The sequence below is a fragment of the Coffea arabica genome, chromosome 10e, assembly GCF_036785885.1.
Source record: "Coffea arabica cultivar ET-39 chromosome 10e, Coffea Arabica ET-39 HiFi, whole genome shotgun sequence".
Classification (NCBI taxonomy): Eukaryota; Viridiplantae; Streptophyta; class Magnoliopsida; order Gentianales; family Rubiaceae; genus Coffea; species Coffea arabica.
In genome coordinates this window covers 11,028,251-11,050,433 of record NC_092328.1, presented here as the reverse complement: position 1 = coordinate 11,050,433, position 22,183 = coordinate 11,028,251, and the positions used below count along the sequence as shown (strand labels likewise).

The 22,183-nt window shown below is 39.4% G+C and overlaps 2 protein-coding genes across 10 annotated transcripts; both read right to left on the bottom strand.

Moving 5' to 3' along the window:
* Window positions 1-5,862: 5,862 nt before the first annotated feature.
* LOC140014993 (uncharacterized) lies at window positions 5,863-10,006 on the bottom strand. Its single transcript, XM_072066749.1, has 5 exons — window positions 9,823-10,006; window positions 9,579-9,707; window positions 9,131-9,199; window positions 6,842-9,060; window positions 5,863-6,770 (listed from the first exon to the last, which is right to left on the bottom strand). Exons 4-5 carry the CDS (start codon window positions 9,053-9,055, stop codon window positions 6,006-6,008), a joined length of 2,979 nt encoding a protein of 992 aa, XP_071922850.1. The 5' UTR covers window positions 9,056-9,060; window positions 9,131-9,199; window positions 9,579-9,707; window positions 9,823-10,006; the 3' UTR covers window positions 5,863-6,005.
* A 3,158-nt stretch (window positions 10,007-13,164) lies between these two features.
* LOC113712390 (putative late blight resistance protein homolog R1B-16) lies at window positions 13,165-22,183 on the bottom strand. 9 transcript variants are annotated; one of them, XM_072067403.1, is made up of 4 exons: window positions 17,078-22,181; window positions 15,972-16,078; window positions 13,692-14,014; window positions 13,165-13,489 (listed from the first exon to the last, which is right to left on the bottom strand). In XM_072067403.1, the coding sequence occupies exon 1, from the start codon at window positions 19,734-19,736 to the stop codon at window positions 17,109-17,111; it is 2,628 nt and encodes an 875-aa protein (XP_071923504.1). In that variant the 5' UTR covers window positions 19,737-22,181; the 3' UTR covers window positions 13,165-13,489; window positions 13,692-14,014; window positions 15,972-16,078; window positions 17,078-17,108. The 9 variants fall into 9 exon arrangements, with proteins under 9 accessions (XP_071923504.1, XP_071923506.1, XP_071923508.1 ...); XM_072067407.1 differs by lacking the exon at window positions 13,165-13,489 and having other exon boundaries at window positions 13,627-14,014; window positions 17,078-17,557; window positions 17,678-22,182; XM_072067409.1 differs by lacking the exon at window positions 13,165-13,489 and having other exon boundaries at window positions 13,627-14,014; window positions 17,078-17,407; window positions 17,678-22,182.

The following is a 22,183-nucleotide window of genomic DNA, read 5'->3' as shown; positions in this document are numbered from 1 at the left end:
TCCATGGCAATAAACACAGCCCCCATGAAAATTGCTACCAAGGTGAGTCGAAAAATCACCGAAAAAGTAGACTCTTTTCAAAATAGGTCGGCAAGAAGACCTACTTTAAAAGAGATGCAAGAAAAGGAATACCCATTTCTTGAATCTGATTTACAAGGGATGTTTGATGACCTTTTCAAGGAGAAACTCCTTGAACTTCCTGAAATGAAGCGCCCAGAGGAAGCCGGTCAAGTCAATGATCCGAATTATTGCTGTTATCACCGCTTGATTGGTCACCCTCTCACTAAATGCTTTGTTTTTAAGGACAAAATTACGGAATTAGCCCGCCAAGGAAAAATCCTTCTTGAGGAGGATAAAGCATCGGCAAACCAAACAACAATAATGTTTGGATCTGTGTGTTGCCCGATAGAAGTCCTACCCACATCAAGCAGTGCTCTGTCTGTACAAACGGAATTTGAAAAATCGTCGATTGAAAATGTTGTCGAAGATGATAACGAAGGATGGACTTTAGTCACTCGAAAGAGGACTTGCAAGCCAAAGATAAAGAAGTACATCTTTTCGAAAAGCATTCATTCGACAAAGCCGAAAGTGACGATGAAACGACGAAATGCGACAAAGAAACAGAAGGGAGTCGCCACAACACCAATTTCGTCAGATTTTCAACTTCTTCAAGAGGTTCGACAGCCCGTGACATTGAGAGAATTTATACCCAAGGGGTATTTAAGTGACGATACTGATAATTTCACTTCTTGTAATGTCGTCAAAGCTGAAAATCCTCAAGTCACACAAATTGGCACTGAATTTGAGAAAAAACTCAAAGTCGATGATAAACCACCGGTGAATTGTGCGACGATCATCATTTTTGATGATGACGATTTAACTGTTGAGTTCAAAACCCACAATCGACCTTTGTTTGTTAGTGCATATGTTCGAGAACAAAAGATGAATCGGATACTCATTGATGGGGGATCTGCCGTCAATATCATGTCCGTACGTGCTATGAAGGAGTTAGGAATCTCAAGTGATGAACTCTCCCAGAGCCGCCTCATGATCCAAGGATTTAACCAAGGGGGGCAAAGAGCAATTGGCCTCATAAGGCTTGAATTGCTCGTTGGTGAGCTGTCTTCAAGTGCGTTATTTCATATCATTGAAGCCAAAACCTCTTATAACATGCTCTTGGGAAGGCCCTGGATTCACGAGAATGAAATTATACCATCTACTCTGCATCAATGTTTCAAGTATTGTCGAGACGGTATTGTTAAGAAAGTCACTGCGGACGACAAACCGTTCACGGAAGCCGAAACCCACTTTGCCGATGCCAAATTTTATCTTCACAAAGAAGCAAAAAGAAAGGAATCAGTGAGGGAAGAAAGTCAAGATTCCAAAGTACCCATTTTGCGGTATACTCCAAAATCAAAGAGAGAAGAAGGTCAGTCTTCTTTTATCAGAAATGACACATTAAATGTTTCGCTCACCAAGATAGAGCCTGTCAAAATTGAGAAGGTGAGCTTGCAAGGGTTTGTCCGTCCCAAAGAAGAACCGGCAGTGGAACATTACTCGCTACCAACTAATCGGACTCAAGAAGGTTTTGATCCAAACGCCTATAGACTTCTTGCTAAGGCGGGTTATAACCCAAATGAGAAGAATACATTGGGCAAACTCCCTCCTGAAGTGACTGGCGAGAAGACTCACGGATTGACACCTACGCAGAAAATGTTGAAAGAAAAGGGTTATAATGTTGAAAGTTCATCGATGGGTCTTGGTTATCAACCGCCCTCTCCTGTTCGTATAATGATCAAAAGAGCGAGTTGTAACTATGTGAACGAAGAAATGGAGGTCACAAGCCGAAGGAGATCTGTGTTCGATAGGTTGGGAAATAAGCCAAAGCGTATTTCTGTGTTTGACAGACTGGGCCCGCAGCCGAAAAATTTGAAACCGCCTGTCTATGAAAGATTAGGCAGTAAAAAGCAAGAGTACCAGATTGCCAAGGAAGAAAGTCTTACTCCAATAAGGAAGAACGGACCAAGAAAGCGAGTCTCCAATTTCTTCATGCACTATGAAGACTTATTCAATGTAAGAATTGAAACCATTTTTGAGGAACCGGGTCAAGAAAGTATGGCTTCCTGTCACCATATTACGATCAGTGATGCCGAAGAAGAAGAAGAAGATGCAGACGACGCTCCCCCTGAACTTGAGTAAGGGGTAAAAAATACGGTCGATGAGCTAAAAGAGATTAACCTTGGCACAAGCGACGATCCTCGCCCAATTTACATAAGCTCTTGTATGACTCCTGAAGAAGAAAAAGAGTATGTTGATTTGCTGCTCGAGTTCAGGGACGTCTTTGCTTGGAATTACTCAGAAATGCCTGGTTTGGATCCAAGGGTCGCCGTTCATAATTTGTCCGTCAAGCGGGGAACAAAACCTGTCAAGCAAACGCAAAGGCGCTTTCGGCCCGAATTGATTTCCCTGATAGAAAATGAGATAAATCGATTGATTGAAGCTGGATTTATACGAGAAGTAAAATATCCAACATGGATTTCAAGCATCGTCCCTGTAAGGAAAAAGAATGGGCAAATTCGAGTTTGTGTTGACTTTCGAGATTTAAACGAGGCTTGCCCCAAAGACGATTTTCCTCTCCCCATCACAGAATTGACGGTAGATGCTACAACCGGGCATGAAGCACTATCTTTTCTCGATGGATCGTCTGGCTACAATCAAATACGCATGGCGCCCGAGGATGAGGAGCTAACTGCCTTCCGCACCCCCAAGGGAATTTATTGCTATAGAGTAATGCCGTTTGGCTTGAAAAATGCTGGAGCAACATATCAAAGGGCAATGCAAAGGATTTTTGACGATATGCTCCATAAAAATGTGGAGTGCTATGTCGATAATCTTGTTGTGAAATCAAAGAAGCGGGAAGATCATATTCAAGACCTTCGAAAAGTTTTCCAACGCCTTCGGAGATACCAACTGAAGATGAATCCTTTGAAGTGTGCGTTCGGAGTCACTTCTGGCAAGTTTCTCGGTTTCATCGTTCATCAGCGAGGAATAGAAGTCGATCGATCTAAAATTGACGCCATTGTGAACATGCCTGAACCACGAAATATTCATGAATTGAAGAGTCTTCAAGGGAAGTTGGCTTATATCCGCAGGTTTATCTCTAATTTGGCCGGACGATGCCAGCCCTTCAGTCGATTGATGAAGAAAGGGGTGCCCTTCGAGTGGGATGAATCGTGTAGGAATGCCTTTACAAGCATCAAAATGTATCTCATGAATCCTCCAGTTTTGGCTGCACCCATCCCAGGAGAACCATTGATTCTTTATATTTCCGCTCAAGAAAAGTCGGTTGGGGCCTTACTTGCTCAAGAAAATGATGAAGGTAAGGAGAATGCGTTGTATTACTTAAGTCGGATGATGACACCTAACGAGTTGAATTACTCTCCCATCGAGAAGCTGTGTTTGGCACTTATATTTGTCATTCAGAAGTTAAAACATTATTTTCAAGCACACACTATTCGACTCATATCTAAGTCTAATCCCATTAAATATGTGATGGCAAAACCTGTACTGTCTGATCGGCTCGCGAGATGGTACCTCCAGTTTCAACAATTTAAAATTATTTATGTACCTGCGAAAGCTGTCAAAGGACAAATATTGGCAGACTTTTTAGCCGATCATCCACTACCTGCCGAGTGGGAGTTGACTGATGAACTTCCCGATGAAGAAGTGTTTATGGTCGAATCGTCGTGGTCAATGTATTTCGATGGAGCTGCCCACCGTGATGGAGCTGGTGCGGGAGTTGTCTTTTATACTCCTGAAGCAGATATATTGCCATACTCTTTCACTTTAACACGCCGGTGTTCCAACAATGTGGCTGAATATCAGGCGTTGATTCTCGGTCTTGAAACGGCTGTGGACATGAAGCAGTTGCATCTTAGAGTCTATGGTGATTCAAAATTGGTGGTAAATCAACTTCTCGGTGTTTATGATGTCAAGAAACTCGAATTGATCCCATATTATAAGTATGCAAGACAACTCATGGGATATCTGGGCGATGTCACTATAGAACATATCCCTAGAAATTTCAACCAACAAGCTGATTCTTTGGCAAGGGTGGCGTCTATGATCACTCTACCTTCTCATCGAAATCAAATTTCAATTTGCCAAAATTGGGTCATACCTCCGATGTTTGATGAAAATGATGATGGTGAGGAAGAAAATGCTTACCATATTTTTGTCCATGAGATCGAAAAGGAGGATTGGCGTCACCTCATCATTGATTACCTTAATCATGGGAAGTTACCAGAAGATCCTAAGAAAAGGGTTGATATACGTCGTCGAGCGCCACGTTTCATTTACTACAAAGGGACGCTTTACCGAAGGTCATTCGATGGGGTGTTTCTACGATGTTTTGGAGAAGATGAGAACATGCAAGCAATGGAGGAGGCTCACTCTGGGATATGTGGTGCTCACCAATCTGGCCCGAAATTACACTTTCGCATTAAAAGAATGGGATACTACTGGCCAACAATGGTAAAGGATTGTATCGATTTTGCTAGAAAATGTCAAGCTTGTCAATTCCATGGCAATTTCATCCGTCAACCTCCTGAACCATTGCATCCAACTGTAGCTTCTTGGCCGTTCGATGCTTGGGGTTTGGATATAGTTGGACCGCTTCCAAAATCTTCCGGAGGACACATTTTTATTTTGGCAGCGACGGATTATTTCTCAAAGTGGGCCGAAGCGGTTCCCCTAAGAGAGGTAAAAAAGGAGAACGTAGTAGATTTCATTCGCTTGCACATCATTTATCGGTATGGGGTCCCGCGGTATATCATCACAGATAATGGTAAGCCTTTTTGCAATGTAGCAATGAACAAACTTTGCGAGAAGTTTCATTTCAAACAATACAATTCGTCCATGTACTACGCTGCCGCAAACGGACTCGCTGAAGCATTCAACAAGACCTTATGTAATCTGTTGAAGAAAATCGTGGATAAATCGAAAAGGGATTGGCATCTTCGGATTGGAGAAGCGCTTTGGGCATACCGAACCACTTTTCGAACTCCCACACAAGCAACCCCATATGCGCTTGTTTACGGTGTTGAAGCTGTTCTTCCACTTGAGTGTCAAATACCTTCGCTAAGAATTGCAATTCAAGAAGGGCTCAGTGGAGAAGATAATGTTCGCCTTCGCCTTGAGGAATTAGAAGCACTCGACGAAAAGAGATTGGAAGCTCAGCAACGGATTGAGTGTTATCAGGCTCGCCTTTCAAAGGCATTCAATAAACACGTTCGACCCCGCTCTTTTCAAATTGGAGAGTTAGTGCTCGCCGTTCGGAGACCAATTATTCTCACTCATGGGGGACAAAGAAAGTTTACTCCAAAGTGGGATGGTCCATATGTCGTTCGAGAAATATATACAAATGGCTCATACAAGTTGGTTGCTGAAGATGGATTAATGGTTGGCCCCATCAATGGCAAGTACCTAAAAAGGTACTATACATAATCGGAACCGCGTGATGCTCCTGGCCCGCATGAGCTAAAACTGTGGATGGCAACCACCAATGGTGTAGTATGTGGTAAAACTGCTGAAACACTCCACCAAATCTAAGGTGGTAAACAAATAGATACTTCTGGCCCGCATGAGGTTAAAATGTGAACGGCAGGAACTACGTGTGACTTGATTCCCTTGTTGGGATACGTAGGCAGCTTCGAGGGCAACTTCTAAGTTCAGTTACACCACTCCAAATCAAATCCTTGTTCCTTGCAAAAAAAAAAAGAAAAAAAAGAACCTCTCTTTTTCTTTGAGATAAAATGCTAAATTTAAAAGTTCTTTTCTCTTAATAAAAAAAAAAACAAGAGATAAGAAATAAAAAGCATTTTATTATTCAAAAGAAAAACTCATTACATGGAAGAAATGAGTGATAAAATAATTCAAGGAAAAGAAGAACATGGTGGAAAGTCTAAATATCAAATTTGTATTCCACTACAGCTACTTTATATGATTCAAGTGCAGATTTCAGTCATGATGCTAGTATTTTCAATGGAAGATAACTCATCATGCGCTTGGGTTATTTCAGCCTGGATCTCCTTGAAGGTCTCATGCTTTTGATCGATAGTCGAACTGATTTCCAGGCCTTGTTTTTCCAAACTGATGAGTTCCTGTTGCAGAACCTTCTTCCTGTCTTCAATGGACTGCAACTTTTCTTCAAGACTTTGCAAGTGACAAGTTAGTCCTTCTTCCTTTGCCTTAACTTTCTCGAGTTGGACGGTCGCGTTGGAAAGGAGTTCTGCATGTGTTTCTTTGCTCATCCTTTCCCACGATGAGGATGCCAGAACATTATATGCCTCCACCTTGGCAAACAATTCCATCAAGTGATCTTTTAAAGGGAGACCATTGGTAGGATCCGTTCTTGTGATTTCCGCAATGATTTCCTCTGCACACTCTTTTAAAGAAGAGATCTGCTCAGTTGGAGTGTCAAGAATCTGTCCGCGAAAATCCATCCACAAACTCTGCAAGTACTTCCTTAGATGCGCCAGGATCAATTTTTGACCATGAAATTCTGAAACCAATGCTACCTTAGGTTTTTTCCGGATTTCGTGCAAATTAGTCAGATCTTTCTTTGACAAAGCGCCTCCACTGGGGGCAAGTTGCTTTGGGATGCTGATAACGACTCCGTCACGTTTCTTGTTTGGAATTATAGCATCGGTCTCAAGTTCAATTGGTGAGTTGGTACCAACATCTTCTTGGTGGAATTCAAGAAGTGGGGGCTGAAAAAAAAAAGTGTTATGAAGGTTTAAAAAAGAAAAAAAAAGAAAAAAAGAGAGGAAGATATGATTACCTTAAGCGGCGACACTCCAACCGACGGTGGTGAAAAGGAAATTTCCTCCAAATCAGAAGATGTCCTCTTCTTCGATCGGTTCCAATGACGGTCTTTGCTACTACTGCCACTCGCCAACGAATGGGCTTCTCTTTGGGTAGATTCGATGCCCCGAGCTTGAGTCCCTTCTTGTTCTATAGCCTCGAGAGAATCACGATCGTCCATCGTTTCAATTTCGACATCTTCTTCTATGTGAGTCACTGATAAAGATTTTGAAACCTTGGGCGGCATCTTCTCTGAGGGAATCACTGGTTGCGCCTTTTTGATGACCTGTCGAGAGTCCTTGGAAGACTTATTTCTTGTAACAACGTTTTCCAAGGGGCCGCTAATGGTTTTGTTCTTCCGCAAAGTGGATGAGGTAAGACCCGTTACAATCTCTATAACTCCATCATGATGCACTGGTTCATTGGCGGAGGTAACCTTACCCTTCTTCACTGATTGCTGAGGGATCTTAACGGTGAATTTTAAGGGAGTTGAAGAGACACTATTTGACCGAGTCGACCACCAGGCATCATAGTCTTTTGTGATCAATGGATGCTTCCTGTGCATGGGTATAGTCATCCGAGACTGCGTCTGAGTGCGAACTGAGGAATCCCATAGTTGAATAGCTTCACCTAAGGTATAAGTGTGAGTGATCTCTTTCAAGTTGTTGGGGATGTCCTGACAAAAACCGAATTGCCTGCTGAACCTGCAAGGATTATATTTTTCAGTAATGAAAGTATTGTCCTTACGTAGAGTTAAATGGCAAGAGCGTTGACTAATGAAGTAGCTCGTGAGTCTTGATGATAAGGATCCGTCATCGATCAACGCCTTTTCTTCATTCTCAGTCCAGCACGATTTAGGAAGCATCAAAGGATTCGTTTCTTTGAAAATTTCCTCAGCTTCCAATTGGCCATAAAATATTGCCATTTTCTCACCACTAAATCTTGTCATGCGCGCGTGGTGGCTACTCACTTGATGATTTTCGTAGTATACATCGAAGTATTGGCCAATCCAAGTATAGACGTAATGGATTGGAAAAGTTACCCCACATTCTCCAAGGTTAGGGGCGTGGACGATCTCCCTCAACCCATGATATATGCTCGCAAGGACGGGAATTGCAAGACAAAATCTTTTCCCTGTAGCCATTAAGCATGCAACCTTGAAAACACTTGGGCGAATACGATCGACCTTTTGGCTTGGCAAAAGGAACTTGCAGATCCAACACGCTATGAATGCTGCAATATAGGTCTCCTTTCTTAGAGACCCTGGGATACCCAGGGTGTCAAAAGGGACATTGAAGTCATTCGTATCGGCAAGGTCGTAAGGCTCCACGCTTCCAGAAGGGTTGTAAGTCATTTTTGGTTTAGATGTGGTCTTCCTTCTATTCACTCTACTCAGAGGAGCCCTATACCTAGCCTCTCCTTTGAACCAGAAGCGAATCCAGTCCTTCGTCCATACCCCTTGGTCATTCGTCCAGAGGTGGTAGTAAGCCGAAAAAAGATGCCTGCAACTCTCAGGGAGAAGTGGTTTCCCTTCTTTGTCACGAGTGAGGAGTTCCCGCGCCGAAGGAACAACTTCATCGAAAAACGTGCCATCGATTGAAAGGCCACCAAGTCGATAAAGGTCCCAAAGTGTGATGGACAACTCCCCAACGGGCGTATGAAGTGTGTTCGTCGAGGGACACCAATATTTGAAGAAGACTCGCAAGATATTTTCACAGCGGTCGTAGGAGTATCTCGACGCGTAGACGGCTTCAAATATGCCAGCGCGTGTGAGTACGTCTTTATACCTTCCAAGCATGTTCTCAACCCACTCCCAATAATGAGAAGTGAAGCACGCCTCACCAAAGAAGGACGAAGGGGTTTTCCATGTAGCTTTGTCAACATTGAAGCCCACGAACGGAAGCGTGAATTTGGCTATTTCTGGATCTCCATTGTGAAGTGACGAGTTTAATACGACCACTTCTTCTTCCCTCGATGTAGTGGAAAAAGTCGACGGTGCCACCACTTCCTTGGTCCACTTGCTAGTCCAATCTTCGAGATGAAAGCATCCTTCGAGGGGTATGAAGGATTCAGCGAGCGGGCCGATTGCTGGTTTGTAAACATGTAGTGACAAGCTCTTTGATTGAGTTCCTCCCCGTTCATCCGTCAGTGAAATGTGCGGCACTGGCACGGCGTAGTTCTTAATTTGCATGATTGCTGGAATTTTGTAAAAGAAAATATTAGAGGATGCAGGAGATTCGTGCAAGAAGTTTGGTAATTAAATTACCTAATTGGTTGCCTCTTCTCAAATCCTCGGAATTGTTTCGAACCCCTCTTCAAGCACAGCTTGAGTTGTCTACAAAGAGGCAAGTTGATAAAGTTTAGATCAAAATCATGTATAGTAGGAATATTTGGGGGGGCAAAAAAAAAAAAAAGGAAAAAAAATAATTATTATTATTTTTAAGGTCAGAGTTCTCGCTAAAGGAAGGAAAATTTTTGCTCAGATATCATATTGTCCTAATAGATGAGCAAAAGCAAAAAAAAAAAATGAATAGAAAAAAAAACAAATAAAAATGGTATGAAAATTGAGATTTCAGCTCCGAGGAATAGCTCAAAAAAAAAAATATATATATATATTTTGAACAGATCTTCATGTTAAATTGTCAGCTCTCAGGAATAGCAAAAAAAGAAAGAGAAAAAAAAAAAACAAAACAAAAAAGGGAAGCCGCGAGTACCGGATGACGGCTGGCTCTGGCGCAGCAGCAATTTGATGCTTGCAGCTCGGCGAAGGTGATAATCAAATTCTTCAAACGGCTTGCAACATTGACAACGAAGATGTTGTCCCGAATCTACTGTTGCTTAGACTACAAGGGTAAGCCACGGTTCATGCAAAGCGGTAAAACAAGAAACATAAGCAGGGACTACCAGGCCAAAAATATGAATGCTTATGAAAAGTGGAAAAAGAGTCAAGATAATCACCTCCAAGTCGGCGCGACGTTAGTGGAAAATTTTGCACTGGTAACGACAAAGCTGGTACTAGCAACCGCAGCAATTCTAGATAGCAATTGTCGAATCACTAGTTGCAAGAAAGAGTTGGTAGCAACGACGGGGCAATTCGGCAATAGCAGAAAGTTATTATTGCTGTCTCTAGCTTCTCACAAGTGAATGGACAGCTCTAGTCTTGATTATTTATACTAGTGGCATTGTGATTAGGGTCCGAGGTAAACCTGGGTGGAAGGTGGTTCCAATTTGGATAGAAGTAAACTTCTAATACTATGTGGATTGTTGGTAGGACACTAAAAGGAAGTAACTTCATGTACGATTGAGAATGGAGCCGGGCGATCTTTTATTGCTTTGACGTCAATCTGTGAAGAAATTGGGAACTCAAGTTTAATGTCAATTATGATTCTAACATCAGTTTGGCTTCAGGACTTCATGCTCGGCTAATTAGATTTTGTTATGAGGGGTTAGTAGAATTCTAACGAATCTCAAATTCTACTTGGAATTCTCCGATGGCAATTGGTTTCTAGTTCGGCTTGGGAATAAGAAACGCGTGGCCGGGTGGTGGATGGATGTTCGAACCATAGGAGTTGTCCACAATTCTTGAAAGTATACTTTCCATGTTTCGCGGATTGAGCCTGCCGTAAATTGAATTGACTAATTCGTAAGAGATAAGAATTCTAGTCAAGCTTTGAGATGTCGCGTGTATGTCGTTTGTATCCTAAGGAGCGAAGGAAGGCCTGGAAATTTGGGCAAATGAATATGAAGTCTCTCGGCCGAAGGAAAGAAATTTCTCGCGAGGCCTTTGTAGGTTTTGGGAGATTAGCTGATGACGGTCTCCCTTGCAATTGGGTTTTCGGACTTCTAAGTTGCTTGAACTTTGAAGCTAACAAGGAAGGGAAGCCGTTAACCCGAGAGTCCTAGTAGAAGAATTCTTGGTGATTTGCTGCGTAAGTTCCCAAGGCCGACAAGAAGAAATGGTCTCGAATTTCGGAGCGGTGGAGTTCCGTGTAGGATTAATCAACAAGAGGCATATGAGATCAATTGGATTCATATGATTTCATTTTTTTAAGTGCCTTACACGTGAATGATTGAGCATGCAATATGTAATATTCTACAAATGCATGTATTGAGCTTCATTGAGGACAAATGGTCATGATTGAAGTTGATGACCATTAATTTTATTATTTTTAGGGACCGATTTCCTTAAATGGCAAGGGAAGGGAAAATATCAACGTATTAATTATGAAATCGAAACTTGTTCGTTCAAGTTTTACTCTTCGCAAACAAGTTTCGAGGGGGCATTTGTAGACAATGGAATTTTAATTAAAATTCTAAAAATTGCCATTGGTCTATAAATATTTTTGTCCAATCAGACATTGCCATATGGCATGTACACTTGGAAAAATTGGTTATTAAATGGCCAATTATATTTTGCCACGTGTCAAGGCGAGGTGTTCCAGATCAATTTAAATTGCAGAGATATCTCCACCAACCAAATCATATCATATCACATGCCTATTGGATAAATATCTAAGTATTTATTTCTTATTAAAGGGATAATATTTAGAGTTGTTCAATCCAAGTATATTTCTTATATACTGCAATAGCCTGACCAGTCAAACGGCGCCACGTCACGTGCCCCCACGAGTTTGGCCAATCGAGGAATTACTTATCTCTTTATTAATAAATATAAAATAAAGAGATAATATTTGGCTAGCACAGTCCTAATATGACTGCACGTCTTGCAAGACAAGTAAAGTGGTACACAGGTCTTCAACCTCTACCCCTTGCTACAGCTATAAATAGAGGTCTCTCAACCAAATCAAGGACACACAAAAAAAACAAATACACAGAGGGACTTCAAAGAGCATCATATACGCTCAAAGCATTGAAGCTCCAAGCTACAAAGGTTCGGCTCTTCAAGCTCTCCAAGTCTCCCAGATATCAAGACTTGAGTCTTCAAATATCTTCTAAAGTTCTTCAAATCTTCTATATCAAGATTTGAAGGAATCGGTGGTGGATCCAAGAACAAGCTGCGAAACCCTTGGATTGGCGTTCGAGGAAAAGAATCGAAGGAAACTCTCCATAAGTTCGAGAAACTTCCAGAGATTGTACCCCATATTTCTCTTAAATTTATATATCACATATTTGTCGTGTATTTCTTTTTCTTGTCGTTTTGCAGACTTGAAATTTTATCGCGTACAATTACATGAGTCACTTAAAAAATAAAAGAAGAAGGAAACGATGTAAAACTCTGTCAAACTCATTTCTATCTGTGTTCCATCTCTCTCTCTCTCTCCAAAAGAAAACCTAAGAACCAAACTTCAACAAAAATTCAAGTTGGGCATGGCGTGATCCAACATATGTCGAAGACATCAATTTCTAATTCCCGGTTCGTCAAGAAGCATGAATGCAATAGATTCTACTTTCAAAAGGCTAGAATCAAGACAATGAAGACTGATCTTGATAATTGTGTTCTTATAGTTGCTTTGGTTCTTGGTGGCAATCAATTGACTCATATGAGTCCTTAAACTTAATATTTAGTATTAGAATGGCATTTGACATTTTTTATACAATAGTGGCTGGACATGTGACTGTCACATGACTTTTTCCGTTAGCAATTTGGGAAAAAATCGTCAAGGGTATTAAATGTGCTCAAAATTTGAAAGTTCGGACACCGGATTTGTTTTCATCCAAAATTTGGGGACTAAAACCGCTCATATGTCAAAATTTTGATACCAAAAATGCATTTTTCTTGATGAAAAATTGTGCTTTACTGAATAGTTACTAAAATAGTTGGGCATTTTAATTTGATCCAATTCACCCTAGTTCAGAAATGGGTCAACCTGATAACTTGGGTGGACTAATTTGGGCCTAGCCCGTTAGTCCCTGCCAATTATTTAAATTTTGGAGGAACAGCAAAATATTTCTTTTGTGAATATTGAGGAAAAATATTTGAAGATAAACCACCGTTTAGCATTGAAACAAGTTGAATCCCTTCATTAGAAATAATAGATTGACTATATTACATGTCCAATGTCTTTGATCCAGTGTCTAAAAATTGAGACTTCAAAATTTAGAGATTTTGAATTCAAATTCTCCTTTCCCTCTATCCTCCTAAAATCTCAATTTTACATATATATATATATATATATATATATATATATATATATTAGATATCATCATCCATAATTTTCACTAAATATTTACTCTAATTGCCTTCGGTGATATAATTTTTTTATTAGACCATTTTATGTACTCCTTAAATATAAAGTTTTAGTTTATACAAACGATTCAAGAGTTTTGACACATAAAAAGTATCTTAAAATTTACGAGTTCTCATTGAACACGTGGCAAGGATTTATAATACACTTGCTCGTGCAAAGATTTTGTTACACTAATCCTACTTATAAGATTAAATCTGAAGGTACCAAACACCAATATGGTTTAGCGACAAACACAATCCCCTATAGGAAGTAAAATCATCTTTACGTTGAATTTTATGCTGGGGTGTGATGGCATTGTTCCCTTATGCAGCAAACACAGATACGCGTCTTTGGCGTCTCATCAACCACGGAGAGAGTGCAGCACTCGTTGATCTAGCATATCTCAAGAGGGCAAATTGAAATGGCAATCCAGAAACCTAACCATTAAAATCAATCACATTAATTTACTTCAATTTAAACTTGGATTAACTTTTAACCAACTGCAAAAGGTTAACAGTTTAGACACCAAGGAGTTTTGATCCAATTTGTATGTTTTATTTTAACCATAGGCAACTAGTAATTGTAAATCTAGATAGATGACAGAAATCACATTGCAAGTACATCAGAATTTGATCATACAAGATCAGAAGCCATCCCAAGTAGAGCGAACAAATTTACTTCGCTACTAATCGGTTCAAGTCTCTTGTTGTTCTTGTCTCTTAGCAATCCAATTCCCCTACAGAATCCCATCCATCCCACTGTTTTCATTCCTTTTTGCTACAAAGTGACTGCTACTAACCTTCTCAAATACATGGTCAAAGATAGAAAATTGCAGAAATATACTCCTAAATCTTCTTTCAAAACCTGCATCATATGAAAGGCAGCTTTCTTCAGCTCCGAAAGAAGGGGTGATTTCATTTAGTTGGACTCCAAAAATATACTCCAAAATCTTCTTTCAAAACCTGCATCATATGAAAGGCAGCATTCTTCAGCTCTGAAAGAAGGGGTGATTTCATTTAGTTGGACTACAGACCAACTAACCATTCCACCATGTACCAACATTCCATCAACAAAAATTAACAAATTGTGCACCAGAGTTAGATAGGCAAACAAATCAGTACAAGACAAAAATATAACTGAGATTTGTCTGTGAGATTAATCACCTATGATTTTCAATGTTCTGTACTACCTTACAGATGACCAGCAGGAAGAATATCATATAGCTTGACAAAAATATGTCCTCAGGGCTCAATACAATTAACATTACAGGAAAAGGCTTGATGGCAAAAGGTGTAAATAAGTTCATAGAGTTAAAAAATTTAGGACAAAATAAAAGGCATCTGTGCAAGTATACTAGTCAGTCAGGCAATCAAATTGTACGAGATGAAAGTGAAGGCAATGAGTACACTTGTTTCTGGATCAATAAGAAAATAATCAAATTTCAAGTAGTACACTGCTTGATCTGACAATTGGCTTTTGTCTATCCTCATTGTTACTAAGATAAAGCCATCTTTCTCACTCTGGAAACAGCCGAAATTCCCAGGTGATACAACCTGAAGTATACCAGCTCTTAGGTAATTGCACCTTGAGGAATTCAAGGCCCAGCAACTCAATCACATCTTTTCTAATTGTGGTATGTTGAAGTAATTAAGCCAGGAGAAGAATTAGGGGAGCCAACAACTTCACTGGACAGGTTCACATGCAATGGAAACAGAAGAAACAGAAATCTGAGTCACCTAAAGTCTTAACAGTCATTGTTCAAATTTCCTTCTCATTTACTTTTCAATATCTCCTCCACGAGCAGATAGCTTTGTGAACCACATGGAAAGAACATCCTAAGTGACTTCTATAGGTAGTTTATAAAGCTTGGGACTTTTTTCATTTTCTTACCTTTTATTTTCTGATAACACAGTAAATCATGTGTATACTATACAAAGAAATGAGAACAATTGAGACGTTAATTATCAAACTTCAGTATCGTTTCAAGAGGTATCATGTAGATCTCCCTATTAAAGATTGATAATCCCACCTACTTCTGAGAAACATATAAAGTATCTTCAAAATGTAGCAATATTAAGATGACTATCTCCTTTAAGAGGATTACTGCTTGTCATTCAGACAAGTATAAAAAGAGTACTAAAGTACTTTCAGCTCCTATTTTCTACAGATGTAACACCCCGCGCCCACGGGATGGCCCAATAACTTTTTGAGCTGAAACCACGAATTCAAAATGGTTAACAAAAAGTTATTAGTAACCCAACGGGCCGGACGTTATAGTCCCTTTCCTTTTCCTTCTCCTTCTCCGTCCCAACGTTCAATGGATGTACGAGGATGTTATAACGTCACGATGAGGGACATTATATTTCCTTTCATTTTCCTTCTCCATCCTAATGTGGGACAGATGTACAGGCTTTGCGAGGATGCAAAGTCCTTAGGTGGGGGTGAGTGTGATACCCCATACATCCGTCCCACGTCGGGACGGAGAAGGAAAAGGAAAGGAAATAATGTCAGCCCCGTTGGGTTACTAATAACTTTGGGTTAACCACTCTGAGCTCGTGGTTTCAGCTCAAAAAGTTATTAGGCCAGCCCGTGGGTGCAGGGTGTTACAACAGATCTACTTGATTCATATAAACAAATAATTAACAGCATTAGCTTGAGGAAGCAGAAGAGAGGCACTGCTATAGAAGAACAGGAGATAACCAACTTTTCAAAACGTTCACAATGCACCAACTTTTTATCTTTCCTAAGCTAAATAAAAGGTGACCCTATGAAGTGAAACAACAGAAAAGCAGTATTTCCAAGTAATACAAGATGTCATTATTATAAACACACGCTTAAAGTATGCCATTGTACACCTACTGGATGCTGATGCATCCTCTATCAACAGTATCAAGTTTAATGAAATTTCTGTAATCTTACTGAGGATGTGTGCAAGATGCAGTCTTGTGGCCCTTTTTCATATTTTTACGAGCATCTTCCTGGGATGTCTATTTGTAGGTAGCCTTGTCCTACTTTTAGAAACTTCCCTGAAAAAGCAAAGCTAGTTAACACACAAAGTTTATTTTGAAGAATCTAGTTGTAATGCTGCTAAAAGTAAATCAAGACTTTGTTTAATGAAGATCAATGTATGACACAGACTGAACAGTAGCAGTTACTCAAAACCTAAGTTCTCTTAAATTTGAAGGTACTATCTACGACCACAACTTTAAGTTCTGAAAACCATAAGGAAGGTTGTGTAACAAAATTATTGCTTTAAATAGCAGAAAGAAGTATTTGATGAAACAAGATGGCCTAAAGTTGCAAGCAATTCCAAAGTTATAGCTAGAGAGCCAGATAATTATTTGTGACAGACATTCCTAGATTCCACTTGATGAGAATAATCTAATGTCCTGAGCTCCACTTCCCTTTTTTTTTTTTAATTATCAGACAGCTTTATTTGGAATGAAAGTAAACATCTAATGAAGTAAGAGCCCAGAAGCAAACGCACAGATGCTATGCTCCATTGACACTGCCTATCTATACTTACAATATAGATTGAAAGATCATGCTGTTTAAATGCAGCGTTGCATGCCTCCACCATACAAAATCACATGGATAACAATACTGAAGACTAGTATCAGATTTCCGGACTAGATGCCATACTGATACCTTCAGAAAATTAATTTCACATATGGATAACATACTGATACTTTCAGAAGCCATCTAATGAAGAAGTAAGAGCCCAGAAGCAAATGCACGGATGCTATGCTCCATTGACACTGCCTACCTATACTTACAATATAGATTGAAAGATCATGCTGTTTAAATGCAGCGTTGCATGCCTCCACCATACAAAATCATATGGATAACAATACTGAAGACAAGTTTCAGATTTCCAGGACTAGATGCCATACTGATACTTTCAGAAAATTAATTTCCCGCAATTGTCAATTGGGATTTACAGCCTATGTGTTGAATCTCCATTATAATGACACAAAAATTATGGTATAAACTAATAAAGGTAGATGCTGTTGAAGGAAATGTACCAGTGAGAAACAATGTCTCATTCCTCCTTTCTTAAACTGCAGAGTCAAAACGAACAAGAAGATCATCATTTCCCACACTTTCTTGTTCTTGTTTAATTTGCATAACTGACCTAACAGCATCATAGGAACCGTATACATCAATTATCTGGAGATAAGGAATTTCAGCAAAATCAAGAGGAACTTCTCTAAGGCAGCGGCAGCGAAAAAGGCGAAGGTGCTTAAGACTTGGAAATTGAGTACTGGTTGCTCTCCAATGGACAAGATCTGTCTCATCAATAAGCAAATACTTTAGCCGGGAAAACCCCTCTTCATATTGTTCCCAGTCTGATCCTACAAATGCATTATTTTTCAGTTTGAGCACTTCAAGATTAGGCAACATAGAAAGAACATTCATATCTTTCCATGGTAGGTAGCTGGAACTTAGAGTCAACTTCTTCAGGTTTGGAGGAAATTCATCCACACAGGGAACCCATCGTCTTTCTTCAGCAAATAAGTTTATAAAGTTCAGTTTTAATATTTCAAGTTGATGTAGTTGAGCAACATTACTGATATAGGACCAGCAGTTGCTCTGAATGGGGTAAACTGAACTAAACAAGTTACCAGATGGGAAGACACGATCAAGCCAAAGTTTTTCAGTTACGTGTGCTTCTGCAGTTTCATATAATCCCAACTTCTTTAGATTTGGAAGGCTAGCAATTACTTGCATGGTACAACTTGAGAAGCTCAATTTGGAGAGTGTTTGTAGGTTCCGCAGGACTAAATCACCTTGTCCATTAATTTCTGCCCCTGCAGGATTGGGCAGAAAACTGCAGAAATTGAAATGGAGATGCCTTAGCTGCTGCATTGTCCACAGTTTCCATGGTAAAGACGTGCATCCAGAATAAATGTTAAGAACCAGAGTTTGCAAATTCCAAAGGTGGGATATAGTTGATGGAAGCTCAGTGACTGATAACGCAAGGAATCTCAAGTTACCAAGTTGTAGAATCTCAACAGGGAAACAATTTAATGCAGAGCGGATGATGTCCAACACTTTGAGCAGCTTGAATGCAGAGTGCCTGAAACAGGAGTACATTGAAAAACGACTAAAGCACAGAACAGAATCTATGTGAGTGGTAGAAAGAATGGGGAAGCTACAATCCATATGGAAACTGAGACGTTGCGCATTGGTTTTGCCTTCATGAAAAACATGGCTGTTGTGATTAACCACGTGCATGAAATGTTCTTTCTCAGCTTCTCTCAAGCACAAGTCCCGCAATATATCATGGATGATACATGTTTTTATTCTGCCATAGGACACTCTCCTGACCAGAATTAAGTTTCTATCGATGAGATCCATCAGACATTCTTCAGCTATCTCTTCCAAGCTTTTCCCTGTCACTTGCTTTAGAAATCCCTCGGCAACCCACAAGTAAATCAGTCTTGACACTGGGATTTCACGATCTTCAGGGAAGGCTCCAAAATAAAGGAAGCATGCTTTCAAAGGAGGAGGTAATTGGTTGTAACTCAATGCAATTATGTCTAAACACTGTTGTGGGTCTCCAGTTACATATGAAGCCACACTATCCGCAAAATTATCCCAGCAATCTCGTGTCCTGTCAATTTTTAGGAGATACCCTGCAACCACAACAATTGCCAGAGGTAGTCCTTGACATTTTGCTGCAATTTCTTTTCCAACTTCCTCCAGCTCTTGGGGACATCTTTCGTCAACAAACAACTTCTGATGCAGTAATTTCCAACTGTCAACTGGGTCTAAAAGCTTGATGTGATGAGGTTTTTCACGGTTAGCATGAACAGCCACCTCCTTGAGCCGGCTAGTTAATATGATTCTACTTCCATTGTTATCATCTGGAAAAATGCTTTTTACAGCATCCCATGCCTCAGTACACCAAATATCATCCAAAACAATTAGATACCTCCTGCCCTTTAAACTTTTGTATAGATGCTCAGCTAAGTCTGCATTATTCATCTCATTATCATTACCAAGCTGGCAAAGATCTTGCAAAAGTATTCTGATTTGAAAGTCTTGAGAAACAGTTACCCACAAACGAACATGAAAGTGAAGTACAATAGAAGGATCCTCATAAAGTCTTCTAGCTAGAGTTGTCTTTCCTACGCCTCCCATCCCTACTATGGGGATCGTTTCCAGTCTCAAAGGTGACTGAGTGAGTTGATCTTTAACTATTTGCAAGTCATTATTAAGACCCACAACATGGTTTTCCATGTATACACGGCGAGAAAAACCGCCAAGCACAGGTCCTCCAGCTTGTAAATCTGCGCTGGCAGCATTCTTTCTTTTTTGACTAATTTTGTTGAGTTTTTTCAGTATAAAATCAACTTTCTCTGTTAATTTTCGCAAACTCCGGCGAAGGATCCTCCGAGCCTTTTTCCAACTTTTTGCACTTTTGGCTGCATAAACATTTAACAGTTTTGAATCAATGACTTTTCTTGCTTTATAGAACACATCTCTGATCTCCAGATCCAAATGTTTCATGCTTCCACGATCATATCTCTTCTCAGATTCCTCCAGAAAGCCTCGCAGAAGATTGACTTTGTCGTGGAGAGACTCAACTTGTTCCTTGTAATGAAGGATGGGATGTGGATCGGATTGCAGTAGAAACTCAAGGTTTTCAAGAAGAGCAGTTATATCTGCATAAGCCATTTCTACTTCTTTCTCTCTGTCTCTTTCGTTTTTTTATAGTGGTAGAATGTATTTAAGCAAACGTAATAGTTGAATATAGACCTGCGCTCAGTTTTTGGTACAAAATTCGGTCATTTAAACCAATAATTACCTCTGAATCTTCAACAACGGAAAAAATACAAGGTAACATGGTTAAAAGAGAAGGAAAGACAACCAGAAAATACTTTTGCTTCTTTGCAGAAACATGAAATGAATTTCAGCCTCAGTTTTATATGAATCAAACATATGATTACCTCTTGAATCTTTAGCAACAGCAAGAATACAAGAAAAGGAAATATGGTTAAACAGAGAAAGAAAAACAACCAGAAAATACTTTTGCTTCTTTGCAGAAACATGAACTGAATTTCAGCCAAATTCGAAATGCAAGTATATGGTAAAACAAGAAATAAAACCAATCAAGACTAATAAATCGAGGCAGTAGCATTTCAATTTCTGACAGATTTCTAATGTAACATTAGATCACTAGCAGACGAAAAGCAGAAAAGAGGAAACATAACTCATCCTTTAAAAACAAGAATACCTTTTTTTTTTAGCTAAAAACAAGAATACATGTTTGTGCCTATGGATGTGCAAGCTACTGAACGTGTCAGGGTCACAATGTTGATGTGGATACTAATTTGGGAACTGTCGTTATTTCACCCCAAAAAGGAGAAGAAAAAAAAAGTCCATTTGAATCTTATTCTTTTCTTCAAAGGTACAACCCTTTCCTTGCCAAAGCCAAATCTCTCTTCCAGTTAATCAAGATGCTTAATATTTATTCTTAGTAATCTTAATATATTTCTTTTCCCAAATCACTTAAAAAGTACTGTCAAGGACAGCTGAAATTAAAATTCTTAAACTAGTTAATTGACAACTAGGTTCCTGAAACTTAACAGTTCCTTTATGAGATGAGACTTTCCTTACATCAAATCTGACACATCTAGCATATAACTGCATGTATATTCTACATAGCTGGTATCCTGAGAAAGTCTCTCTCTTCCTTTCTAAAGAAAGTTACAAAAAAAAAAAATTAAGTTCCCTGAAGCTGCTAGTTAGTTCTCATTGACTGACTTCAAACCATATATTTCCTTTTTCCAGTGCTGAATATTCTACAGCGTAGCAAGTTAAGATATTTCATTTCCCCTTTAGAAAACAAAATATAATGAAACAGGCTCGAGTATAACACTCCTTTTCTTTCCACTTGCATGTAAAATTGATAGAGTTCAATCTCAGATGGCAGCTCTTTTATTTGTTATTGTAACACAGAAATTTAGTATACAGCCCACAGAAGTTGCAAATCTACAAAAACCATTCTTGCCTTCATCAATTTTGACCTTTATGCCCAAAGAATTCTTCGCTTTAGATGTGGGGCTCAAAACCTTAACCAATTTTGAGTTTTGAAAGCAATTAAGAAAATCCTGGCAAATTGGGTGAATTCAAGTGGCAGACTTTCTTGAACAATTCAGACTTCCTGAGTTGCATATCAAATTTCTTATTGACCCGGTAAGGGTTCGAGATGGGAGGCAACAACTCACCCTCATTCGAGGTCTGGCTATGCCCTGTTCCGGCCTATGAACATAAAATACAGATCTGTTTTGTGTAGTTCTTGAAGAACACAAGTAACTACTGGAAATTAAAAGGAAAATGTGCCATCCTCATCTCTCTCTCCTCATCCATGAATGATGTGTTCACATTTAATTGTATTAACTGTAGTTGATTTGCAATGATTTAAGTTTGAATTATGACAACCCTTGTTCTGGATTTATCTTACTAAGTCCGAGTAGTCACACAAAATCAACAGAATAGCTTGACCCTATAATTTTTTTTTTAAGAAAAAAAAAAGAAAGATAATAATAACAATAACAAGATTAAATTGAAAGCTAGTGGAGTACAAAAATACTTACAAGAGGGATTATCTTTTGCTAGATCGCGAAATCTGGATTGCAGTTTTGTAGCAGCAGAAGTTCAGCTACAGATGATCGTATGCCTTATTGTAGGATGCTTGTTCCCTCCCACGTTATTTTATCATTAACAGAGTATCAAACTTCTTCCACTAGTGAAACTGTCATTGCTTTTCTTTAAAAATAAAATAAAATAAAATAAAAACCCCACAAAAAAAAAACCGCAGGCCCGTAGCCTTGGCATTGGATATGTGAAAGATGCGCGCTTTTTTCCACGTCCACTGTATTAAGGCCGGTGCTAAATGTTTGACTCATTGATATACCTGTCATTACTCGTTACCATCTCTTAGTTTATTACACCTGGGGAAAACGAACAAAATGGCTGGTTGGTAAAGACAGAAAAAGTTAATCAAATCACGTTGCAGAAGACATTTGATTAGGAAAGGTATGTTATCAACGAGTTCAAGGGATGGAAAGTGTAAACACTTTGAAATCTAAGCAACAAAAAGTTGTTTGTCTGCATTAGTA